Genomic DNA, 27,725 nt, shown 5'->3' with positions numbered 1-27,725 from the left:
AATAACAAAAAATCCTACTGCAATGGGATCAATATGCTAATGGTGGGTTGTGTGTCTGTTGTAACCAGTGACATGTAAGAAGTCACATTTACAGCATTTCTTGATTTGTCCTCGTTGATTCGTGCCCCACCATAATTCAGGCCACTGCAACCATATCCATTGTTCATCGTAATGCACCACATGTAATGTAGATTGATATTCAGTTGTACACACTAGCAAGTGCTTTGGAAATATCTTGACTTCAAACAGATTTTATTGCATTCTATTAGTATTAATTTTCATCCAGTACTTTGTATCTGCTTAGGGGCTGGTTTAATATTATTTGATGTTAAAACTTCAAGATGCCTCGCAGGGTGCATTATGTTATTGCACTGTTAAAGCATACAGCTATGGCCATCACCCTATGGAATTAACTCATTTTACTTGATGAAGTTGAATGAAACCTGCTGAATAATGTTATGTTAACATATTGAATTACATATCGCTTTGTAGTTTTCCATAAAATTAACAAAAAAATGCCAAAAATGAGAACATTTGACAATTCAAAATCTAAAACGAAATACTGTACTACTATAATGGCTTCTGGTAGACCTTTGCAATATCACTATATAGTTTATTTGATTACATGACGTTAAATAAAAGATCAAAATTATGTTCATATAATTTTTTTTTTTTTTTAATTATGTCGCAATCCTAAAATTGTAGGTGATGCAAAACTTGTGGCCATTGTTGTAGATCAAAGTTTCAGAATACTTGTCTGTACTCATGTCTGTTGTGAAAATTGAACTTAAATGGCAAAGTCATTAAAAGCCTTTTCAGATATACATTAAAATAGCTTGAATGTGTATCTCGCCCTTATCATGAGGGAGAATGAGCTGACAGCACATGAGGGACATCTCACTACCGCCATCTAGTGTTGGTGGTGTGAGTGTAAAACCTCAGGGACCATAGCGCCTATTGAAGGCATAGAGCGATCGACAGACACCCTTATGGAACAAACATATATTTTTAATATATGGTAGAAAAGTATGGCCCCTTTTTATATATTTAAAATATATGGGATATATTTAAAATATATATTTAGTCTGTAATCCATACATTTATTTTATATGGATTACAGACTAATGAAAATATATGGTGCACCATATATTTTCAACATATAAAATAAATATATGGATTACAGACTAAAATATATTTAAATATAACCCATATATTTTAAATATATAAAAAAGGGGCCAATTTCTATATATGAAAAATATAAGGATCATACTTTTCTACCATATATTAAAAATATATGTTTTTTCCATAAGGCCATTAAGTGGGTAGAACCTGGTAAATGTATGCGGAGTGGGCCAGCTAGCCACAGTACAAATATTGGTAAACGAGACATCTCTAAAGAGGGCCCATGACATAGCCATACCTCTGGTAGAGTGCCCAGCCATCCTCCCAGGTGGGGGTAGGCAGGCATTAGTATACTCAGTCGAAACCGTATCCACAATCCAATGGGACAGTCCCTGCTTAGAGAGGGCTTGACCGTGGGTCTCCTATGCAAAGGGAGGGGGATGGAAAGCCTCTAGTTCCACTGACTGATTCAAGTGAAAAGCTGTAATCACCTTGGGGAGGTTTCGTGCGCAACAACACCCTGTTTCCATCGTCCCAAATAGAGCATACAGGAACTGTGCACTGACAGAGCCTGTAGCTCGCTGAACCGCTTAACGGAGGTGAGATTTCAACTCTGTGGAATGTATAGGCTCAAACAGGGCCTTAGTGAGAGCCTCCAATACCACATCTAGACTCTATTCAGGGAGGATGTAATTTATAAGAGGCCGTAACCGCTGAGCACCCTTCAGAAAACAGGTCACCACTATATGAGTGCCTGGGGATACTGAGTCAATGAGAACATAGCATGCAGATATGCCAGCCAGGTACACTTTTAATGTAGAGGGGGATTTACTTGCCTCCAGCAGATCTTGCAGAAACTGCAAAATAGTTGCTATAGGGCAATAAATGGGATGTTTTTCTACCTCTCGAGGGAGATCTAGAGAGGTTGCGGGATGAACGGGCTGGAGCCTGTGCACAAGTTATACACTGCACTGAGCTTGAGGGCAGACTGAAAGGATAGTCTTGGGATCCCGAGGCCGAAGACGGCTCTCCCAGGCTAGCCGTGAGGGTCTCGTCTGTGATCTGGCACAAATAGTGCAGTAAGTCCTATTTGCCAAAGTAGCAGAGGCATGCTCTATGCCCAGGCACTTGACACACAAATTGTGTTTGTCCTGTGGGGGTAGATTCCATCTGCAGGATCCGCATGGGTGAAAGTTCGACATTGCGGCTGACAAATGCTGAAGTGTTGAGCCGTCAAAGCTCTGGAGCCGAAGCACCCAGGCATCAAGGCTATAAGCACCGAAGCACTGAGGCCCTGGGGGCACCGAGGGTCGCTGATGCAATATGTTATTTTGGACCGAGGGCATCGAGGCCCTTGGGTGTCGAAGCACCGAAGCTCCAAGGGTACTGGGGTCGAAGGCACTGAAAAGCACCAAGGACACTGTAGGGAGCTGTGAACCGCTGCAGGAGTCGAGCATTGAGGCAACGAGTCCTAGAGGCACTTAGGGTGTCGAAGTACAGAGGTACTGAGGCTATGGCGCACCAGGGACCCAAGAGTCGCGGTGGTACTGGAGCACAAGGCTTAGAAAGCCTCAATTCGTCGAAGCACTGAGGCATATAGTCCTCAAGGCACCGAGGGTGCCGAAACACCGAGGTACCAAGGCTATGAGGCACCGATACCGAGGGCGGCAATGCGCAGGGTTAAAAGCCTTGAAGGCATCGAGGCACCGAGGCGTGGCGTCCTGGAAGCACCAAGGGTGTTAAAGCACCGAGATACCGAGGCTCTGGGGCAGTGTGACCCCAAAGGCACTGCTGCACAGGCTCGAAAAAGCCTCGAGGAATTAAAGCGTCGAGGCTTAAAGTCCTCGGGGCACTGAGGATGCAGACTCACCGAGGCACGAAGCCACAGATGTCGAGAGCACTTGAACACCGAGGGCGCTGAGGCACGAGGCTTTAGTGCACCGAGAGCGTCAAAGCACCGAAGCACCGCGACTCTGAGGCACCAAGGACCTGAGGGTACCGCGGTCGTCGAGGCACAGCTGCAAAAAGCAGAGGAAATTATAGAAAATACATGAAGCATGCTGCAAGGTTAGTAAAGCAGACTATGATTGTTACATGATGTAGGCTGTTGAAGACAGACCTCTAGATAGCCATTTAACGATGTAGGCAAATCATGTAAACCTATTTCATGTTTTAACTATTTCAACACTGCTGCAGACCTGTATACAGGTCTAGGAAATTACATAGCAGTAAACTGATCTCATATACTATGTGTATATCTCTGGCTGTTTTCATTTTCTTCCATTATGGATACTGTTTATTTAATTATCCTAGGGTAGTGTAAATCCTGTTCTGAAAAGAGATTATAAAGAATGGATGCAATGTATTTACCCAAAGCTTATGTGTGTTTTATTGTTCTGCATACACTACACCCAATTGTTTTTTAAATTAAATCACTCAACATTCTTAAAATCAGGCATCAGGGTGTTTTTTTGTTTTTTTTAAACTCCAAAACACATAATTTTGTTAACTGGAAAGTTGAACAAAAGTTCATATGCAAATGTTTTGCTCATGTAATTTTAGTTTAACAAGGTAATATAATGCATTTACTTGTAAAACAAATGTTGTCTTTTTATTTCTCGCTTATACCTGGTGTGACATTAGCATGTGTTGATTAAAGTTCTTTCTTATATAAACACTCACAATAACACAGCACAATATATAGGAGCAGCTACATTAGCAATGTATGCATTTATATTATTGCGCAGTCATGATAATGACTTCAGAGATAACAACTGCTGTAGAAGCAACATGAGATTGCTCTGGGTTGTCAGAGCTTATTAACCCCAAAATGTTCACCTTGGCTCCACTCCCCAGAGGCTAACCCCCCCCCCACCTTCCCCCAGGGATATTTATGTAGCCACCCCTGCTCCTGATCAATTGTTTTGCAGTGGTGAGGTGAAATTTTTATCTGCAATTTCAAATATTATAGAAAATTGCAATACATACATACAATATATCACAAAGTAAACTAGGACGCTCAGTAATCACTTTATAATACACAAAGGCTGGGGCGAATGGGAATAGATTTTCATGACCTGAAGACAACAAATTGTTCAATTATCAGGATTCTATTTTTTTTTTTTTTTTTTTAATTAAGAATCGCAGTTGACTGAAAAAATAACGAATTACAAGGGCAATAGAAAAGCTGAACCCTTGGCTCATCATTATTCACCGTAATGCTAAACAAAAGGGGCAATAAGACTGGTAAATCATTATGCAGTAATCATGTGAAGCTGAAACATTACTAAACAGAGGAATGGCAAATGAAACACTGCAGACACATGTAAATTTAGTTTGCACAATACTGCTGGGAAATACGGGAAATAAGGTGTCATTATATAAAGACTTTGTTATTAGGCCATTGAAGGTGATTAAAAATAGCTTCAGTACAGCAGTGGTTTAAATAATAACTTGGTGGGTGCAATTTAGGTCAATAGAGAGCGCTGCTGTGTTCTTTCATGAAGAGTGCATTTACAAGTTGCCCAATACAGCAATTTTCCTTTTAAAGAAATAAAATACAATAAAATACATTAGTCAAATTCTTATTTTTTTTTATTCATAGGATATCAAATAGCATATATCAAATTCTTATTTTTTTTTATTCATAGGATATCAAATAGCACATATCAAATTCTTTTTTTTTTTTTTTTTTTTTTTTTTTTAATTAAATAAGCTTTAAATAAGCTTTTAAGAATATCAGTTTTGGATGGCAGCCTAGATGGACCTCAACAATGCCTCCTCAATCTTGTCCTATTGTCTTTTTTCTAACCACTCCACTTCTTTGTGTTTTGCTTTGTAGCGGGTTACAGTTCAGTGTGTACTTTTATAGGAAAAAAAAAACTGTGACATGTGTGTTTCAGGCTCTGCCGCTTCAAAAGAATTCATGTTGTCGGCTCGTTGCTCCCAGCATAGTGAACGCAACTCAGGGACAATCTCCTTTCCACTAATTAAAGTGAGCCTGAAATCTGGACCTACGGCGCCTCAGTAATATCAAGCAGAATAAATTAAGTCAGGCAACGTTACTAATAAGGTGGTGCAAGACGATGCTATAATTGAAATGGTAATACACTGCATATCTTTTGTTCGTGTTAGTGTCACCATTAGCATTATACACTTTGTAATTATGACTATGAATTTAAACAATTGCATTATGACACTCAGCCCCTCCGCCTGACAAAGGGTTAGAGTTAGCATGAAGCAGTTCAGAGAAACAAGTCGTAATTTGATTATATTATTAGTGTCTACCTTCTCTTGGTGGTGGAGGGGTTTAACACTATTATTATTATCTAGAGGACATACGTTGCTCCAAAAATTGCAATTTCTCCTTTTTAGGGGATTAAAAAATTGAAGACTAAGAATCAAATCAGTCAAGCCAGGTCACAGGTAGATGGCACAGCAGAATTGTGCTGAGACATTGTCAAAACCTTCCCAGGGGAGAATTATAAGATAACAGTTGTAATTAACTTTAAACAGCAAACAGGGTTCCTTTCCAGTTACCACTGACCAGTTAACCCTTTCCACATCACTTAGTTGTGCTGGAGAAGTTGGATCCCAGTCCAGTTTTGGATAGAAGTTCTAGACACAACACCTCTTCCACACAAGTGTTGCATGGAAATGGAGCTAAAGTCCCCGGGAGATCTTATTTGAAAGATTTATGGGAGCTGGCGCTGATGAATACACAGAGGATGTTATGATGAAGAGGGGATGGAAGCTGCCTGTAGAATAAACTTATTGAGACTTAACAAGTGAAGCACCACATAGGAAGGGGTCAAATAGGTTCCACAATCAAAGTTCCAGAGATCCGGTACTTACATCCCCATGATAAATACGAGGTCTGACAAATATGAACTGCATTTCATATTGTATCCAGGCTCATGTGTTTGATGTTTACAGGAAAATAGAATATACTGAAGTCTTGTCATTTTTGTTCTGATTTATTTCTGATGTACAGTACACAAACGCTTGGCCTCAAACTATATGATTTAAAAACATTCTCATTCTTTCTCATCATCATTATCTATAGATTTGAATATATGGTTTCTGTACTCTAAACTATTAAAACATATAGCTCCCTTTAACATTGTTGACTGGGATGTATTAACCCTCTATCATATTGGCTTTTTTTAGATTATTTATTTCATTAAACAAAACAGTATTACAGAATGTTAGGTTTTACTTAATGAATCATATGATCAATTAAATAACACTATTATTATTATTATTATTATTATTATTATTATTATTATTATTATTATTATTATTATTATTATTATTATGTGTTTAAACCATTTCTTTTTCAATCTCATTTACTATAAAATGGTGTTTGTTGTGCCATGGCTCTGCTGCACAGGGTAAACACAAAATCAATTGCTAATAGAGCTACTTTACTGCCTAACTAAATGCTACATATTTTTAAAATAGCTGTTGCTGTATGGTGTAATGATTACATTTCCCATCTATTAAAATGTCAGACACATCTGGTCTGCAAACATGAGATGTCATTACAATAGCACATTGGAGTAACTGGTATACATTTTAATAAAAAGCAAGCTTTAATACATTCTGGAAATAAAATTTAAAAGGCAAGAGTATAGGCTGGTAAAACAACAACAAACAAGGATGTAAAATATAAATATTGAAAAAATATGATTTATTAAACTACATTGTATCACTGTTCCCTAATAAGTGTACATACAGTTCATTATCTAATTGCCTTTGTATTAGGTTTTCAACTCTATTTATTAGACATTAATTTATTAAGCATTAAACAAATAGGAGAGGTGATACCTTTTACTGGACTAACTAAACAATAAATAATCACAAGCTTTCAAGACTACAGAGATCTCCCCCAAAATGTAATGCTAGCCCCATATACACAGTAGCTCCAAGTAACAACGATGCCTTTACTGTAATGAGCATTTCAAAGCTTTGTTTCCCTGCTTATTTGTAAACAGATCTTTCTAGGAGCATGTTTGAATGTACCTAAACAGGGACTCCCTCAGTTTTGGGGGAAAAGTAAATTGCTTGGTTTACAAAAGAGAGATTGAACAGTGTAAAATTGTGAAATTGTACAAGACCAGCTAAAATATTCAGTATTACATACACTTTTTAAATCTAAATATATATTAAGTATCTTTCACAAACAACCAAGTGTTTCCATACTGTGCCGGCAGTTTTTCAGTCCCAGCCCACCTCTTGTGGTCGGTTCCAGGCTGAGACGTCATGGGAGCACTCCAGGGGGCCCTGCAGCACAGCAGTTCACTACTTGGAATCTTCAACTAGGGTCCCCTGCTGCTATACAGGTTGCCAAGGCAAAACTCAAGCCACCCAATCCCAAGTAATCCCTTTTGAGCATGTATAGAAGGGGGTCAAGGTAGAAACTAAATTGCAGAAACTACATTGCAAAAGGTGTGCTTTTTTTATTGATTCATACCTTTTATCTTACGGATTCCATTGTGGTAGCCAGAGTTTATCAGAAATGGCAACGAGTGTCAACAGCAGGGTACTAACCTCAGCAGCCACCCTTAGCTATATCCCCTCCTGAGCGTTTTGTTACTGACAATGTGGTGAAAACCTAAAACAAGAAACGGAGACAAAAATTAGAAAAGTGTTAGAGACACTTAAGTTATTATCTTAAATGATTCACCTTTTCTTACAGTTGATCAAAATGGTAAAAATGTCTTACAAAAACAAAGCTCTTAATTATTTAGATTTATTATTTCACCTTCCTGCCTCCCATTCCTGGGCTCTAAACAGTCAGCCACATTGTGTTCTAATAACTCTGGCTAATCACAGCAATCAAAAGTCCTTTCTTCCCATCAATGGTAGTGTCCTAGCTTTCTCTCAAAATAATTATTCCAAGGGATTTTTTTTTTTTCAATGAAACATACAATATGCTTGCTCCTTAAATGTGGTGCTCAGTTTGCAGGGAGGAGAAGCACATTCAGACATAATTACCCTTGATTACCACCTCCAATTACAGTACAATCCACCCCCCCAAACTAAACAGAGCCCTGCCAATACAGAGAATAAATTAGCATAGAAATGTGCAGCGCTATACTGCAACCAAGTAACCACACCAACCAAGGGCAGGTTCACCCTGTGGAAATGTACGCTGTGCTTTCATATACAATGGCAAGGTACAGGGGAAGTTAAAAGACCTGCTTTTCTAGTGGAAGAAATGTTTTTCCAAGAAATAACCATGGAAACAGATGTTAATGTTGCTCCTTTTGTGGCTCAGATTCACTTCACTGGTTAACCTGCAATCTATGACTTGTCACTCAGGAAGTGATTAAGTCAATTGTATAGTGCTATACATGAAAGAACTGTATTCTAAACCAAAAAAACCTTCCACACAAGAAAAGCAGGGCTGTTCATATTGTTGCTGTTGCAAATAAGAGGAAAGAAAATGGATTTGAAAACCTCAGTGCACCTTTAACCCCTTACTGTATCTAAAAAGTAACCTACAGTGCACCGCAAATCACACTTTTATTCCTCAGCTGTAACCACTAACAACCAACAATGGAATATATGTGGGAATATACTTGTCTTTTTTTTTTTTTTTTTTTTTTTTTAAACATCTGCTTGTTCAAGTGACTGAGTACAAAGGTTTCTCCATTCAGAAACACAAATTATTAAACCATTTGAAGTTCTTTGTGCTATGATCTGACATTTTCATTTATGAAAATGGGTATGTATTTTCAAAGAAGCCAATTATCTCTGTGCCTGTCTGGAAGCAGGTGTGCTGTGTAGTAACATTTACACACCTCAGCGCAGACAGGATGAATCCCTATTGTGTTGTCAAGCTGTTCCTTTGTCATTCCGCATTTCATTGCTGCTGCAAAGCCCTGGGTCATTTCTCCAGCGTTTGGTCCAAGGACATGGAAACCTACGACTCGTTCCTGCAGAACACAGAAAACGAACGGATATAAATTAGACAACAAACACAACAGTACATTTTTAAATCCATACATTCCCTGAAAACTCAAAAGCAATTAATCAAGTTTTTTTTTTTTTTTTTACTTTTATATACAGCTCTGGAAAAAATTAAGAGACCACTGAAAAATTATCAGTTTCTCTGGTTTTACTATTTATAGGTATGTGTTTGGGTAAAATGAATATTTTTGTTTTATTCTATAAACTACTGACAACATTTCTCCCAAATTCCAAATAAAAATATTGTCATTTAGAGCATTTATTTGCAGAAAATGACAACTGGTCAAAATAACAAAAAAGATGCAGTGTTGTCAGACCTTGAATAATGCAAAGAAAATAAGTTCAGATTCATTTTTAAACACAATACTAATGTTTTAACTTAGGAAGAGTTCAGAAATCAATATTTGGTGGAATAACCCTGATTTTCAAGCACAGCTTTCATGCATCTTGGCATGCTCTCCACCAGTCTTTCACATTGATGTTGGGTGACTTTATGCCACTCCTGGCGCAAAAATTCAAGCAGCTCGGCTTTGTTTGATGGCTTGTGACCATCCATCTTCCTCTTGATTACATTCCAGAGGTTTTCAATGGGGTTTAGGTCTGGAGATTGGGCTAGCTATGACAGGGTCTTGATCTGGTGGTGGTCCTCCATCCACACCTTGATTAACCTGGCTGTGTGGCATGGAGCATTGTCCTACTGGAAAAACCAATCCTCAGAGTTGGGGAACATTGTCAGAGCAGAAGGAAGCAAGTTTTCTTCCAGGACAACCTTGTACTTGGCTTGATTCATGCCAAAGCTGCCCGATTTCAGCCTTGCTGAAGCACCCCCAGATCATCAGTGATCGTCCACCACATTTCACAGTGGGTGCAAGGCTGGAATCGGGGCAGATTTGTCTTTGTGAAGGACGCATGAATCAAGCCAAGTAATTTTTTCCAGAGCTGTATATACAAAATGTGAGCCTAGTCTGATAAGTAGTGAAATAGCAGCATTATTATTTTTTTGCACAACCTAAAAATTTAAGGATTACATTGTAATGTACTTCATAGGCTTCAGTTTTAATTAAAAAATGCTGAAAAGACTCAAGTAATGTCACACCATGAAACACTACAGCTGGGGCTGCTACATGTAGATTATTTATAAAACATGATATTTAATGACATTGTGATGTCGTTCTGGAAGTAGACATGGGGGGGGGGCAGTAGTAACAACTGTTATACAAACAAATCCAATGGTTGACAAGTTTGAACTGTTTTTTATTGAAAGGAAAACTAACATGCTAAGATTACAAAATGTTGAATGCAAAACAGTACATTAATTTAAGAGCTGCATTCATTTGTTTCTGGTCAGTTTTATTCAGAATTTGGATTGTAACTGAGACACTCTAGTCCACTATTAATCCGCCATCCAGCAACACTATCCTATCACAAATTGATTATTTTTAGCTTTCAAATACAGCACTGATAACTTGTGCTTTATTTCATTTCAACTTACACTGTCTTGCTTGTGGCAGATAATTTTTGCATAGCATGTGTTATTATCCCTGGCAGGCACAGTCCACTCCAGTGGCCAGAAGTTACTGTGATACACCTGCAAGCGAAAGATACAGCTGTACATTAAAACAGAAAACGAAAGCGCAGACTTCGACAAACTGTTGGTAAAGGGAACACTTCACAGTACCTGCTAGTACTGTACGTGAACAGTGTACAAGATGACCACTTTAACTTCTATTGGTGTCACTACAGTGACTTTCACGAGAACTGAAGGAATTTAATATGCTTACCTCAACGTTGTCCTCCCCATACTTCTGAATGGAGTCCTCTTCCGACAAGCCACAAGCCCCATACTCTAGTGGAGTGAATACAGTGGTTGGAACGTTGGTGTAGTCACACTATAAAAGAATAGGCCACTGCATGAATCTACTTATGATACAGGAGACAACACTATTGCAGCTCGGAATGTGCCCAGCTGGCTGAGCTCTACTGGGTAAAGGTGGTGGCCTTTACTGCCATTAATGCAGATTGGTCTGTGATATCACGTACTCACAACGTGGTCCTGGATCTGACTGACACAATACTCATGCTCAAGACAAAAGAGTGTTGCAGACCTCAAACATGCTAGCTCTTTCACAAAAATGTGTTACTAAACAAAATGTTACAAAGCTAATGACCTGTACTTCCTATATTTGTTATTGTTCTACTTCCCCAACAAGTTGTGGCTTTCCTCTCCAGGACTGGCTTACATTTTCTCAGTCAGACTAAGAAGATTTGTCTGCAGTTAACACAGTGCAATAAACCATATGTCTAGTTGATTCGCCTCACAATCTAATGATGTGATAAGACACAGTATGTAGTACTGGGAAACTAATGAATCATTGGCTTCCACAGTAGAACAGTCAGTGTGATCCCGTTACCTTTGTGCTGTGCTCTGTGTACAGCCTCCTGGCCAGAAGTCGGCCTGCTTGGATTGCCACAGGGGTCAGTTCAAGCTTGCCCTCCAGTACATCACCGATTGCGTAGACATGGGGCACGTTCGTCTGCTCTTCCTCGTTTACCGGGATCTTACCAGTCCTGCAAAATAACATTATTTTTGGAAGCAATCTCATGGAGTGCAGCAACTAGCCATTATGATTGTAGACCAGGTATAAAGCAAAGACAAATTCGCCAGATATTAATGGACTTAAAGGAAATAATCTCCAGCATCTAGAGATCACTATATGTTTTTATTTTTATTCAATTGTCTTTTTAACACAGGAGTTTTTTTTTTAGAACAGTATTTGGTATACACATGTAATTATAACATTGTGATCCATTTTATTTTAAAAGGAAATTCATTGCTGTAGATTCATATTTTGCGAGTACATTTTAATAACCTAATTACATTCAAATTCATTTGTGTTAGTGTATTTAAGGCATGAGTTAACACAAAACTGGAGGCAAGGAGGCCTATTTCAGAAGTTTTTTTTTTTTTATATTAGATGTTTTTGGAATAAAAATTCATATTATTTGATACATCCGACACACATCTGACTTCAGATATGCTACATCTCCAGCTATGTCTGTGCTAACTCTGCACTTCGCCTGTTTGAAAACAATCTGAGCTGTACTTTGCCTCCTGTTCAACTCCAAATTACACCTGTCACTTTCAGCTGGGCTTGCAAATTTGTAAATCTTTTTTTATGCTAATTTTTAGGGCCAATTTTCTTAAGCTCTATTTTTGACAACTCCGCATTTTAGATGAATGTGCTGAAATGCCTATATGAAAATGACTCAATATACAGGGCTTGCACTGAAAAACAAAAACCCAGGTGAAACGTAGCACACTGTGGACAGGCTGGCTGGTGGTGACGTCAGACCCGGAACAGAAACACACAGAGTGGTGAATGAATTGTGAATTGTGCTGTTGCTCCGGTTTGTTATTAAACAGAAAATAAAAGGTTGAACAAAACAGAACACACTTTACAAAACAAACAGTGCATTGGACAAATTAAATAGACAAATAAAACACTTATACATACATATTTATACTAGCACGCGTAGCAACTGTTTACTTTCAGCTTTTTAAAGTTTACTCCCTACTTTCTCTCCCGTTCTCCACTCTCGAACACACAACCCTGAGTGAGTGAAACGTGCACCTACATATACAGTTGTGCCGGGATTCAATTACTAATTAATTATTCACTTGAATCCTAGCATGCAAACTAATCTGTGCCTCCCTGTGCTCACATATTAATACACATTTTATCTGCACGTGAAGTGATTTTGCAATTCTTGTGTCTAAATACAACTCTATAATGGCCCCATTATATCCTGTGCACCAATACCTATACACCAACATTAACACACCGCACACAACATAATACAAAATATACACAGGGGCTGGGACACCCCGCCACACAAACACTTTTGTATAAATGTGATAATTCATTAACTCCTGGTTGTTTCTAATAGTACAACTGTATCTTAATCCTGACTTACTTTACATTGACCTTCACTCCCACAGTGTCCAGACCAATAGTACGGGTGCAGGCATCCCTACCAATTGCAAGTAACACCTGCAGGAAGCACACAAAAGATGAATGAGCAAGTAAATCCACCCCTACAGTTTCCTCAGCTGAACAGCCAGCAGTCACATACAATAATGGAGCCCAGCTGGTCCTAACTCACAAACCAAATGTAATCTAATTACTTTACATATATGTATGTATGTATGTAATATATATATATATATATATATATATAATATATATATATATATATATATATATATATATATATATATATATATGTGTGTGTGTGTGTGTGTGTATATATACATACACACTGAAACCCTGATAACTCAAGTTTATTAAAAAAAAAAAAAAAAAAACAACTGAGTAAACGCATTGCCTTAATATAATTAAGTTTAGCTACACATTTAGTTTTTGTTACGACAACATGTACATTCATGTAACTTAATCCATTTGAGTTAGATTTACTGTGATGAGTCAAAGGGTTTTCGGTCTGTGATTCAGCCTCCCGACAGTAGATGGCATCAAACCAACTCGGGACTTCCCTTACCAAGATCTCGTGACCATGGCAAAAGTCATCTTTTGAGGGGCGGCACCTTGGTGAGGGGCGGAAGTACGAGTATGTAAATTCCAGCCACTGGAGTCAAGTGAAGGATAAGGACACTTGTCAGTTGGGGATTGGTGTTCCACTGACTACAGAGGCGGGACATTACATACTAAAGGGAACGTACTACTGTGTTCGGGGTTGGTCCGAAAGTAAAATAGGAGGAGTAACGGGTGGAGGGAGAGACTGGTTTGGTGCAGCGGGATTTTTAAAACAAAAAACACTAACATTTCTTTTGTCTTTTTTTTGTTTATGTATGGGTCGCCACGAAGACAATTAAAGACGAGTCATCACGGTTTGTTTTGGATTTCACCCCTGCACTCCTTCCCTCACACCATTTTGTTTTCTTTTGTTATTTAATCATTTTGTTGTGTATAGAGAATAAAAATAAATTATTTTATTTCTGTACACATAAATTACTGTCTGGACATTCCATTTAATACACTCACGCCTCACATTTACTTTTTAATAGTCTAGTTAGTTTGAACATTATTTCATTTAAACAATAAAAAGTTAGCCGAGATTGTGCAATCAGCAAGCTATTTTATTAGCTGCCAGTGCAGCACTTCTGTTTATGCGCTTATGGCAGCATTTAGAAGTGCTGGAACCAGGCAGATGCAGAGGTGTACACAGATGGAGAAGGGAGGGAGGTCACGTCCTCAGACTGACCACCAAACGGGAGTGGGCACACACAGCACAAGGAGAACACATGGAATGGAGCAGGCGGGGGCACGAGAGACAAGCAAGCAGAACACACTTGTGCAACAGCACATACACAAAACAACAACACAATAAACAACAAACAATTCCAAAAATAAATTGTCCCGCAAGAGCTGATGGGAATCTAGTCCCGATTCTACTTAAACCATTTACGTTTGAACAACTAAAATAAATCTGAATGTTCAACTAACTTAAAATGGATGAGTATTATGAATACAATCTGACTTTTATTTTATATATATACACACACACATTATCACACTAATGAAAAAAGTTAGATTTACAAAAAATGTGACTACAGAAGAAATTAGAAACTACACTAAAACACAGCTTCAACAGTTTTCTGAATGGGAAACTCCATCAGAGCCATATTGTGGAGCTCAATATACTGTAGATGGCTGAAGGGTGATTTGTTGGATAGCCCAGTTCTATTTCATGTGTTGGACTATGTATGCAGGTACTTCATATTTTTTGGACTCATCAAATTATGACAAAAAAGGGGGGGAGCTTTCATGATAATGTTATGCCTAAAAACACGTTACAACTATATCAAGACGTGTAAATTTCAAACAGTGTCTGGTGCTCAATCACTGCAGCACAATGAATTAGAATAGGCTACTTACCACGGATGACTTCACTAAATAAACTCTCCAGGAAAAGCATAAAAGATGAGAGCACTCTTGGTAGTTTCACAGTATAACTTTAATTGATCCATGTATGTGAGGCAATTATTGTAGTCCATACAGAAGTGCTAACGTTTCGACGCTACCAACTTCTTCCTCAGAGCAAAAAAGGTACCCTGACGAAATCTGTCCTTAATATATATTAGCGCTCCACATGTCTCAGAATTCAGCAGCCCCTACTGATTTTATAGATTACATATATATAGCCAGCTCACAGGTCAAACGGCAGGAGGTGCTCGTGCCAGGCTAAAGACAAGCTGGGGACAGCTGGAATGATTTGTGGCTGGCTTGGAATCAGCCGTTCCAGAAGTTAATTGCGTCACAGTCTATAGGTGCTGCTAGTATAAAGAACAGAGTTAGCTTTTTAATTAGTAATTGCCTCATTTGGCCAGCACCTGTGTGTTTATTGTCTGCCCACTTGGACCGCCTGAACCGAGTGGAGAGGTGCAATACAAACCTGAAAGTACAGTAACCGCATTGCAAGACAGAGGAGTTGGAGTTGAAATGCCGGTACGGGCGCACAGGCCTTATTAAACACAAACAGAAAGTAAACAAATGGGTCATGTGACGCTAAGAACGCTGGTAACGCAAAGAGGACACAATGCAGAAGACAGGCAGGCAGAAAGTCTGTAAACAATCACTTTATCAAATATAACAATTCCAAAAAGCACACAAAACAAACCCGTTTCCACATATAAACTGCACCACCACTAATTCCCCCCTGTGGTATGTTTAAAAGAAAACAGTAAACAAATGAAAAAGAAAAGAATGTACACTTACAGGCTGAACATAGTAATTACATGTCCTTTCTCTTGAAAAAACTATCCCGTGTAGATTGCTCCTCACGCCCATTGCTTGGTTGCAGTTTGTGTGAAGATGACGGACAGGCAACGATTGCATTCATCAGGCATGATTCCTACTACAATAGGTCATCTTTGAATTAGCGCCATCTTTGAATTAGTCAACCATTGCTTTCACTGAGAGAATAGCACATTTGACACTGGAGAAAGTCCAGTGTCAGTCAGCACTGAGATCGTTGTAGCTGGGTGGATCCTGTACGAGATCGTTCTAATAGGGCTAATTTGCACTGAAAAAATTGGTTCTTGCTGTTGGGATCGTTAAAAACAGTTGATCGTTGTAAGAAAGTTCGTTATAGTGAAGACCCCAGAGATGTACCCTACTTAGCTCAATCCAGACGATTGTCATGCTGATGCGCTGGTGAGACCACACTGTGGTTAATCCCCAGAGCCAGCATCGCAGCCGTTGTGTGTGCTGATGCGCTGGGGAGGCAAAATAAGCTGATCCCTGGAGCCAGCATTACACTTCATCAATCAACACCAGACAGAAGGATACACAATCAGATGAAGATGCAGATGGATCATATTAGTTTACTGTAAAGCTACGTCTTAGTTGGTGCTTATCTTGGCGAGAGCCGAGTTCAAATCAGCATGAAGTTTAACATCGACTCCCATGTAATGGAAATCATTATACATTCAGACATATGAACAATAACTTAATATGTCTAACCTATAGTGAAGTATATATATACGTATGAACAATAACTTGCCATTCTGTACTCACTGTATTATACTCTCCTTCAAAAGTCTCTTTTCCATCTGTTGACTTGGCTGTCACTTTCAGTTTTCCTGGGCTGCCTTCTTCAATCTGTTCAACCTGCAGGTAGGAACTTCACATTAAGAGAAAACCTACGCACCCAAAACAGGCTGGAAGAATATGCAGAGCACACTAGCAGTACAAACATGGATAAACAAAAACAGAACTCTTGAAAGAAATACTGCATTAATTAATACCGTACATTCATTGATTGTATACACAAGGTGGGGTTCTATGTCTGTAGTCTGTGAAACAATTAAAAGTTTACCGTGGTAAGGTCATCAGAAAGAATGCATGTTCTGTACTTGGTATACAGTACACTTAATGTGGGAGCCATGGGTGTCTTTAATCATAGTGTGGAGTTCATACATACTCATTAAAAAATGTACAAACGGATTGTAATATTTCATTCTTATATTCTAATCTCTTACCTTGGTGGGTACAAACTGCCGGATGAACGTGACCCCGTGCTGCTCCATGTGCTCTCCGATCTTGTTCGCCATCTGCTGGTCAAACCCCCTGAGCAGGATGGAGCGCACCATCACCGAGATGTCCAGGCCGAGTCCTGCCAGGAAGCCAGCACACTCCAGTGCCACATAAGAGGCACCAACAACCAACGTCCTACCAGGACTCTGAGGCAGGGAGAACAGGTCATCGCTGGTCGCAGATCATGGGGGTTTTTTGAAAGAAAAAATAACAAATAACCATTGCCAGTGCGTACTGGTTCACACCATTGTGATACAACTGTTATGCCAAAATCTGAAGCTGTTAGCAATGACATACCCTTGTGCTAAACTTGTGCTTGGAAATTGTTCTGCCAGTTCAGAAACTTTTGTGAACACTATTCATTCTAAATAATGTACTTTTTTTAACACAAACATCATAAGCAGAAAAGCAGTCTGCTCACCTGGTAATGCAATATTCCTTATCTCCAGGGATGCCTAAATATCTCGGCCTCTCTCCCGTTGCTATGATAAAGGCTGCAGCTGTGTAAAAAGTCTCCTTTCCTTTACTGTTTGTTGCCTGAGAACAAAATCAGAAAACAAAACTACTGAATGAAACCAGTCGTTTTTAAAGGGGTATCAAAACCTCTGCCAAATATATATTTTTAAGGCAAAGGTCTTCTGTTTTAACTTTTGTGAGACAGTTTTTTTAAAAACATTAAACAACCATAATTTATGTCACAAAAGTCCCAGCTCATCACTTCACCCTCGCCAAACCAATGACCGCATGACTACACTGTGGGAGTTCTCCATTTGCTGCCAAGCTATGCCTCCTTGCCAAATATAGTACAACAAAGCAACAACAAAAACTAGTTCGCAGTTGTTTCACCTCACTTTTGCAATTGTAATTTCTGTATTTTCTTTTCAATATGGATCTAACATTTCCTGTTATGTAGAATAAGTCCGTCAGTCAGCTGCTTTGCTTTATGTTCCATTTGCAAATGCCAAAAAATATCATTTAATTGATTTGGTAATAAGCCTAATATTGAAGCTTGACTCTCTAGGCCAGTGGTCCTCAAAGTCGTGCCCGCGACCGTTGTTCTTAAATTATGGGTCGTGAGCACATTTCTGGCGGGTCGTTGCGTGGGAAAATAATGAAAGCTTTAAATACGTTTTCCAACATAAGCGTCACAGAATTCAGGCTGACAACGCTGCTCGCTTACGCTGTGCTCGTACCTACTCGACACATTTCTTCTTCCCAAAGGGCTTCTGCGTTACGATCAACCAATTGAATATCTGCATTGTCTCCGCGGTAGCCCAATCATAAGTTAGCTGGGTGGGAGATAAACTGTGTCTGTTTCAGTTAGAGGTACTGACTGTAAAGTTTAACCAATAGGAGAGTCAAATATCTGCCAAGTTTTACGCAGCTGTCAAATCATAAGCAAGCAGAGGCCGTTCAAGGTAATCTGCATGAAAATTGAAGCCAATGGAAAAGAGAAAGATCTGACAGCTGTCCAATCATTCGTGAGAAGAGGTGGGTGTTAATATGCCGGGTAAGCGTTGAATCTCGCCGACTGTTACTGCGAAAAATAATTAATTTCAGTATGTAAAATTTAATTTTCTATCTCTATTTTTTTTATTTCACCAGACAAGGGAAACACCGTCACGAATTTAGTCACGAATCCACTTTCTCTGAATAATTGTACTGGAGATGAGCGATCTTTAAAACAGTAGTGTTTATATATATATATATATATATATATATATATATATATAATATATATATATATATATATATATATATCATATAATTACACACACACACACACACTGTGTATGTCTCGATAAGGCAGTGTTTAAGATAAGAACATATGAAATAATCAGCGTGCCCGCAAACACCCAAGTAAGATCAATTTATGCCCGTGCCCAAATTACTTTGAGGACCACTGCTCTAAACAGTATGTTGACAAAATAATCTGAATTCACAATCTTTTGGAAGCACTAGGGTTCAATCTGGCTTGAAATGCTTTTGAAAAATGTAAGGCGACACAAGCTACATGAGTTGCCTAACACACATGTTATCAACTGCACATTCGTAATGTTGTATCACATTCTTCTTGTGTATGAATGGTCAGTAGTCCGTGGGTATACTCAATTGATTTAAATGGTGATAGATCCCTGTGGGACGATCTCATTTTACGCATGCCCAATGCGCCAGGGGATACTGGTTTCTGAGGGGGTTGAACTGGTTACAACACCTGTCAACTCACGATGCAACTCAGAAATGACTTCAGATAAAACTTGGGATTGATTGACAGTTTGGAAGTGCATGCAACGAATGGATAAAAAGCACATCAAATGACAAAGTGCACACTGAATGGATAAAAGGCACATTGAATGGATAAAGCTCATATTTAATGGATAATAGGCACACTTAATGTATAGAGCTTATATTTAAGGTTTGATGCTAATTTTTAACATTTAATGGTAGTATTTAACATTCAATACTTGCATTTAATATTCAATATTCAATTTATTATTTGATGTTAAAATTTAGCATTTGATGTTAAAATTTAATATTTTATACATTAATGTAATATTTAATGCTAGTATTTATTATTTAATGCTAAAATTAAATATACGCTACTTGCTTAAATTTAATGTTTAATGAATTTTCATTTATTATTTAATTTTTGTTTCTTTCACCGCCCATACAAATCAACCCAAGACACTTCTTCAAATTTAGCACAGGGAGTAGAGGACATAAGTAGAAGCTGAGTAAAAGTAAGCTTATTACAGAAGGTAGGAAGCACTTTTTTACACAGTTGTAAATTCATGGAATAGCCTACCAGGTGAAGTAGTAGGATGTAAAACACTGGGAACATTTACAAAAAGACTAGATTAAGTGCTTTTAAATAAATTCCCCCTAGTAGGGGAAAATGGTATGGTAACAAGGGATGACTCTTGATGGGCCGAATGGCATTTTCTCGTTCTCAAACCTTTCTTATGTTCTTATATGAGCTGAGCCTTCACTTCACTGTTACCTTGATCTGGTGAGGACCAACAAACTCCCCATAGGCGTTCATGTAGGTAACCTTGCTGTCTCTCAGAGCCTTGCTGTAGCCAAAGCGCAGTGAGCCAATGTGATCCTGAACCGCCTGCCTCATGCTGCTCCAGTTGTGAGACACTAATCAACAGAAGGGGGTTACCAATTACATTTGTGTCCTTGTATATTAAATGGTGGGAATTAGAATACCAAATAAATAAATTAAAATAGATTAACCACACAGGTTAGCTTAATTAATGGTAATTTGTAAAACAAATAGTTTAACTAACCTTTCTTACCTTTTTCTTGAAGCTCCCAGCCATATCTCTGCGAGTCACGAATGGCTTGTCCCAAAATGGCCGCCTGGTGCATCAGTTTCTTAGGAATACAGCCCACATTGACACAAGTCCCACCGAGACCTGAGGTGTGCAATAAGTTAACATTACAGCATCAGACCCAATCATTTTAGCAGATCTTCTTGTCATTTTTAAGCTGTGCCATCACACAGACTATTATATTATTTTGCATGCTGGGACCTAGGATATTACAAAAAGCTCTTATCACAATAGAACTAGAGCTTCTTCTATACAACATGCTTAGGTGTTCCAAAGCTACACTAATTTCCATGAATCTATGGCACATCACACACATTTCTGTTTTAATGGCCAAAAAGAAAAAACAACCATATTTTCAAAACATTATTACATTTTCTGACTTGATATTGTACAATATTTCTTGCTTTTTAGATGAGTCAATAAAAAAGTATAAATCTTAAAGATTTTCAAAGTATTTATTTTCCAGATGTGCTGGTCTCTGGTTAAGTCGCACAACCCTTATTTCAATGTCAGTGCATGTGCGCAATCATTTGAGGGACTCGATTCATGTCTGAATTTTTACATGCTTTATTACACAGCGCAATTATCAATGCACTCTAGCAGTTCATTAGTATAAAAATAAAAGATTTCTAGCTGTTTTTTTGCATTTCATTACACTGCTGCTTTTAACAAGGCTTTCCTTCCACTCTTTGAATCTATTTTTGTCTCCTTTTCCCTTTCATTTAAATTTCACATCTCCACTTACTCAAAAATAGGCAGGTTTCAGAGGTGTTTCAATTCTGGGATGTACTGTCAGAGTGTTTATTTCCTGTTCCAGTTATCATTTAAAACCGGAGCCCTTGCAACCTTCTGAAAACTTGTCAAGCTAGTGGTTTTTTACTAGATCACTCAAAACAAGACTGAGATATATTAGATATTACTGCTTGAACTATTCAATTGCTTACAAATGTTATACAAAACAAGTTGCATCATGAATACATGGAACACAGATGTGATCTAAAGCCACTACTGTCACTACTACGGGGCACATAATGTGTAAGATTACAAGGTCAAGTTTTACCCCATGTTGTTCCCTTGGGAGTTGGGGTTACATAGTCGAGGACCACAACTTTCTTCCCATACATGGCAGCTTCCTGCATGGAAAACAAACACCATAAGAAATTCATAACTTTACACTCATAATGCAATACTGAAAAAGGAGTCCCAACTGTGTCTAGCTTAACTATTTGTATCATACTGACATAACCTTATTGTAGGTATCACATCTATATCATAATTTTACTGAGCTTTTTAAATGTTGTACATGGTATGTTGCTATTTTCTTGTCTCTGTTCTTAAGTGCCCAGTAAGGCAGGTCTCTATGTCCAAAACAGTTTGTAAAGCTTGTGATTATATTCCATGGCAATGGCTTTTCACCTTCCCCATGCTCTACCACATGGTTCCTCGTTGTACATGATTGTCAAGACTCTCAACTATCCCCATCTCTCTAATGTGCAGCTTCTCTAAATTCATGGTTAGAAGAAAAAATTAGGTGAGGAAAGAAGAGGGAGAGAAAAGGTGCACCTTTGCAGCAGCCAGTCCTCCAGACCCCCCTCCGATAACCACCAGATCATAGTCGTACAAGTCTGGGCTGAGGTTAAACTCCTGCATCTCCAGCAGTGTCTGCAACCTTCCCTCTCTGCACACCTGTGGTATTTAAACAAAAGAAATATCACTCCAAGTCAATAGTACCCTGCCATCTAGAACAACAACAATAAAAAAAAAGCTTCCATTTGGAAATCCTTGGAAATCCTTGAATCCTTCTGATTTTGTGTACGCTTTGTTACATTTTCAGGTCCCAAAAGAATTGGCTTTGGAGCCTTGTATAACTTAATCAGTGTCATCCTGGCTGACCATGGTGGTCCAACAACCTATTGACACTGTTATGGCAGGTGTCTCTAAGAGCAGGACTTGAGCTGTGCTATAAACTAATGCTGTGAATAGACATTCTCTTATATTCTATGTAGACACATTAAAAAATATTGCATTTTTCCCATGGGTGTTGAATTTCTTAATGGACACGCATGGCTGAGACAGCAGATGTACAGAGAGGTGTTGGGTTTGATGTGGGCTGTTCTATAGCAGTGAGGTGTAGCCATCCAAGGGCACACTGGATGAAAGAGAGAGCATGGCCCTAAATCAAAAAAACATATTCTGTAATTAGACAGCTATTAAAGAGCTTTGCAATGCTTAACTATCACCATCAGCATTACTCTGGAAAGAACAAGCTTAAAATGACTTTGAATAAGACTTTTATTTTTGATGTTCTCTTGTTTAGCAAAGAGGAGGTCTTACTTACCGCAAAAGCATTTTAATCGCAAAAGCATTTTATTTTTTAAGGGACAGATTTTCTATCATTCATTCCACAATCAATTCATTGTTTTGTTGTAGTTACTTTAGTTCAAGCTTCCTAGAAATAAAAAAAAGCTGCACACTATGAACATAGTTAAGACCAGTACTGGCTTATGAGATGTATTAATGCATAGCAGGAGTGTGTTTCCATCAATGACCATAAATATTCTAATTAAAGATATACATTACCGGCTTTGCTTTAGCTTCAAGGTTTATTCAAGGTTGCAGTGAGAGACAGGAACAGCTGGGCTCTAAACAACAGTCATTTTTGTAATTAGGCAGCAGCGATTAAAGGGCTTAGTCATGCTTACCTATCACAATTAGCACGTATGCCACCCTAAAACAACGCACTCATATCACCACAATACAACGGTGGCTATTACTTCTCTCCCTGTTTCTAACATAGATCTACAGTACACAGCACTCACCTGTCCACAGTGGTTAAGTCACTCGCTTGTGGTGTGAATGGATGTCGTTTGTGCCCAGCCTCCTCCCTGTTACACCTACAGTAAAGCTCCCAGCCAGGTGGGATTTTTGTAGTTCTGAAACTAGTTTACTTCCAGATGCATGACTTACATTTGCTATTTGGATCATGATTGTTTGTTATCTGAACCATTTTGGGAAGGTAAAGTACATAAAAACTGGGCATAACTCCCCCTTGCTCCAACAGTGTTTTACTTCACACTGAACATAGGCTTCTAATGCAGTCCCTCAAAGAGTTAGTAGTGGGGTTCAAAAAAAATATAGCGTTACACATCCCCAAGTGTTGCTGCAATTGTTTAAATAACATACTTGTATTTTTTCTTTTCACTGTTAACATCCTGACAACTTTTTACACTTATAACTTTAAAGTCTGTTCCAAGCTCTTTTCAAAATGGCTGCTCTAGTGCATTGATATTGCCCACATTGTCAAACAGGTAACACAGCAATAACGATCCATGAAATCGCTCCTCCTGCAGTGATTTAGAGGACAGAGCGGCCATTTTGAAAAGAGCTTTGATACAGATTTTAAAGTTATGTGTAAAAAGTTGTCAGAATGTTAACAGTGAAAAGAGAAATTACAGGTACGTTATTTAAACAGTTGTAGCAACAAGTGGAGACGTGTAACGCTATATTTTCTGGAACCCCGCTACTTAGTCCTCTTTAAGGTGACAAGTTATTCTACTGTGTTCAGCTGTAATAATGTCCATGACTGTGACTGGGTTGACAGATACAAATAAATGTTTTTAAGGGCGAGTGAGCTGCTGGAGTATGTTCAGAATATGAAGCTGAGACCTCAGCACCGTAAAAATAGTCTCTGTTTCAAAGTCATTAATAAATTAGTTCAGCCATTGCCAAGCACCCCATATAATGTTTTTTTTTTTTCTCAGATTGGCACATTTAAACATAGCTTACTCGTCCAATGAATTATCGTTCCTTATATATAGTACTACTTTAGACATGCTGCACAACAGCATTTTATCATCCAGACAAAAGATGCAAAAAATAAATTAAATATTTACCATCATCACCACTATCACCCTAATCACGAATGCTTTTGATGCATTAACTATGCACACGCCAAGCTCCTAGTTCCAGGAGGAAACCCATATCTTTAACTCAGTCATTCTGCTGCCCTCCTCCCCCCTTTTACAGTTCATGTAGTCCCGTACACCAGCAATAAAATAATTAATTGAAAGAATAATAATAATTTATCTTATAATTATTTGAACTACCGGGAGGAAAAAAAAAATACCATTCTATCTTAAAATTTTGTTTTGCAACATAGATCAATGAAACTTAGCAGGTAACTGCATCATTTCATTATTTGCACAGTTCACACATATGGTAGTGGCCCCTATGGCTGAATTAAAGAATCTCAGGACTCAAATCCAAAGTGTATCATACCCACTTCAGTAATACTGAAGCATGTTTTAATAACTATAAGCTGGTGTATGGATATGGAAGTTCATCTTCCTATTCAATATGAAGGTTAACTGTGAAGATGTTCTCCAAAAAACTACAGTTAAAAAAAATTCTAATTAATTCTTGTTTAAATTTGAAATTAAAATCAGTTTTTATATCCCAGACAGTTATGGACAGAAGTCCCCATTTATAAATAACAACATTCCAAGCAACACTCAATGCAGTAAAAAATAATAAATAATACAGAGTGAAAAAAAGGAAACCAACAGATTAAAAATTCCTAGTAGTTATGAATATGAAAACACAAGTTTTTACCTGTGAGGTCTTTTCCCAGCCTCCTATATGCTGCCTGTTTACAAACACACTGGGTAGTTCTCTCTGTTTAGTCAGCTCCCACAGTGCCTGCTGTATCTCTTGCCAATCCTCTATAGCAACAAAGAGGAACCCAGTTATGAACTCTGGCTGTTCTTTATAACACAGCCAGGGAGATGACACGGTGGGAGGGTTTGTTTTGCTTGTGTGGTCTCCAGGTGTGACACTTCGCCATTTTATTCTGCTTCTGATAAAGGGCATCTCTCACATCAACTCCTTTATTGGGAAGAGCTGAACCACGGGTCATCAAGGAAAATCATCAGCCAGTACCAGCTCTTGTGACTAGTGCATTTTTAATAAAAAGAATTACAAGAAAGACTCTTTGGAATGTACTTCACTGTGTTTAGTAAACTGCCTTGCAGCTCAAGCACTTACAGGCTGTGAGCTTTGAATGATAATTATGTTGTTTTATAACTGTGCATTAGCTGAGAAACTAAACAAACAGCATGGTATCTAGAATCTGAACAAAAACTAAAATGTTGTATAGAAAATATATCAAAACGATACCGTGCATTAGAAAATTAGTCATCTAGAACACAAACTTATTTCTTCACCTCTCTGATTGAGCCCCAGCACAAATATGAGACTTCCATGGATCTGAATAGCTCCTTTACCTGTGCAAAAGACAGTGAGGTTAATGCACGGTGGGAATCACCCTCCACATCCACTGGATACATAAACAGAAACCCCATTATATGAATGGAGTTCACGCAGAAGTATAGGGACATGTGGCAAAGTGGTTTGCAGTGCCCAGCTCCAGTGGTGATGCGGTGCTCAGTAATGACAGACTCTTTATTTGCTGATAAATAATAATAATACCCGGCTCTACACAACGATGTGTATCGCTTAGGTTGGTCACAGGGTTCAGTTCTGAAAAAAATAATAGAAATAGACACACACTTCTGAACACACACGATCACAAGTCCAACAGTGAGTGCTCCAAATGCAAGGGTTGATTCAATACATTCGCACTACCATTACTTCTATCTTCAGGGTAGAATGCAATTTGCAGTTGAATGTTTATAGTAAAATTCACAAAACAATGTGTGGAAAAGAAAGTTTTTCTCATTTACCTTAATACTTCAAAATGCCCTTTTAAGCATTCATTGTTTTCATCACCCCATATACTTTTTTTTTTTTTTTTTTTTACGGTTTTCTACGAGTCTAGCCCTACATGATTGCATGTCTCTTCTCAGTTAAGCATGCTCGTTATCTCACTTTCTCCATCAGAGTGACTGGACTGCTGCATTTTCTCTCATTCCGGACTTCTACCACCAGTCCAAATTCAAACCATGCTCATCGCTCTGCAGTTGTCCGGATGCAGGACTGATTTCGAATTGCTTTCAGCGGTACTCCAGTGGCAGATGGAAAAAAAGACAATAAACTAGGCTTTGTGGATTCATCACATCGTACCTGTGCTGAAAGGTGGCATGTTGTGACGTTAAAGATCATGACCTTGTTTTGGCCAAGGAAGCCTTGGACAATCTCCCTCCCATCTCTCTGATCCGAGTGATCTTGAGTGAAGCAGGACAGTCCTTGGCTTTCTATAGACAGGTGGCTCTTAATTTTGTGTTATCCATCTTTTATTACACCTTTAGTACATAACAAACAATACAAGGAAACATTCAGTATTTAAAGAACACATCTACCTCAAATGAGATTTCTTCATAATACTCCATAGAATAAATATCATAATAATACCTATTCGACCAGCATTTTATTGCGTTCCTAAAACCCACAAAGATCTGATTAATCCTCCTGGAAGACCTACTGTCGCAGGTAGGTTTGGTTATTGAACCACTATGTCAATATATAGATTTTTATCTACAACCTTTTGACCGTAAACTCCCTTCATTTGTTTCTGATACATGTGATGTTCTTAACAGCATTAATGAAATCAGGCTGATCCCAGATAATATTCTTGTGTCACTTGATGTCACTAGTTTGTACACCAACATCCCACATACAGGGGACATTGATGCTTTCACTTTCTATTTAAATTCCAGATCCACTGAGGTTATTCTACCCTCTCAATTAATTATAGATTTACTTGATTTGTGCTTAAATTGCAATTATTTTGTGCTTGAGGGTCAATATTTTTATCAGATAAAGGGTACAGCAATGGGTGCAGCATTTGCTCCCAATTATGCCAATTTCTATATGGGATTTTGGGAGGAGAAATTCATCTACAATAATGATAACATATTTTTATAATTTATCTCTCTATGGCTTAGGTACATTGATGATGTCTTATTAATATCAAAGATCAAAGACTCAACTTGATAATTTTGTGGATTATATTAATTCTGTAAATAGTCATTTAAAATGTAAATATGAATCTGATCTAGATAGATATTAAAATGTATTCTAAGGGCAAGAACAGAAATTGTTACTCTTGGCAAAAAGTTAACATCCTCGCTCATTGATAAGAAATACACCGAAAGGTCATTTCTTATGAGTAAGAAGGAACTGTAGCACAGTCACAATTTGAAATTAAATCTGAAGA

At 38.2% G+C, this 27,725-nt stretch overlaps 1 protein-coding gene across 2 annotated transcripts; it reads right to left on the bottom strand.

Annotated features, from left to right (window-relative positions):
• Positions 1 to 6,498: 6,498 nt before the first annotated feature.
• Positions 6,499 to 25,538, bottom strand: LOC121319625 (thioredoxin reductase 1, cytoplasmic-like). Of its 2 annotated transcripts, none has more exons than XM_041257233.1 (15): positions 25,163 to 25,538; positions 23,132 to 23,193; positions 22,115 to 22,237; positions 21,612 to 21,684; positions 20,507 to 20,635; positions 20,215 to 20,357; positions 17,635 to 17,750; positions 17,159 to 17,384; positions 16,695 to 16,787; positions 13,075 to 13,151; positions 11,511 to 11,667; positions 10,881 to 10,988; positions 10,592 to 10,687; positions 8,931 to 9,065; positions 6,499 to 7,738 (listed from the first exon to the last, which is right to left on the bottom strand). In XM_041257233.1, exons 3-15 carry the CDS (start codon positions 22,199 to 22,201, stop codon positions 7,676 to 7,678), a joined length of 1,503 nt encoding a protein of 500 aa, XP_041113167.1. In that variant the 5' UTR covers positions 22,202 to 22,237; positions 23,132 to 23,193; positions 25,163 to 25,538; the 3' UTR covers positions 6,499 to 7,675. The 2 variants fall into 2 exon arrangements, with proteins under 2 accessions (XP_041113167.1, XP_041113168.1); XM_041257234.1 differs by having other exon boundaries at positions 20,516 to 20,635; positions 25,163 to 25,537.
• Between the last annotated feature and the right edge of the window lie 2,187 nt (positions 25,539 to 27,725).

The sequence above is a fragment of the Polyodon spathula genome, chromosome 8 (assembly GCF_017654505.1).
Source record: "Polyodon spathula isolate WHYD16114869_AA chromosome 8, ASM1765450v1, whole genome shotgun sequence".
NCBI classification, from domain to species: domain Eukaryota; kingdom Metazoa; phylum Chordata; class Actinopteri; order Acipenseriformes; family Polyodontidae; genus Polyodon; species Polyodon spathula.
This window is presented reverse-complemented; position numbering and strand designations above follow the sequence as displayed.

Excerpts from the sequence above, each read along its gene's own strand:
- LOC121319625 (XM_041257233.1), bottom strand. The coding sequence starts at position 22,201 with ATGCAGGAGTTTAACCTCAGCCCAGACTTGTACGACTATGATCTGGTG. Across the intron at positions 17,385-17,634 it reads AAGGAATATTGCATTACCAG|CGATGACCTGTTCTCCCTGC; the intron begins GTGAGCAGACTG and ends ATCTGCGACCAG. Across the intron at positions 11,668-13,074 it reads GGAGTGAAGGTCAATGTAAA|GACTGGTAAGATCCCGGTAA; the intron begins GTAAGTCAGGAT and ends GTTATTTTGCAG.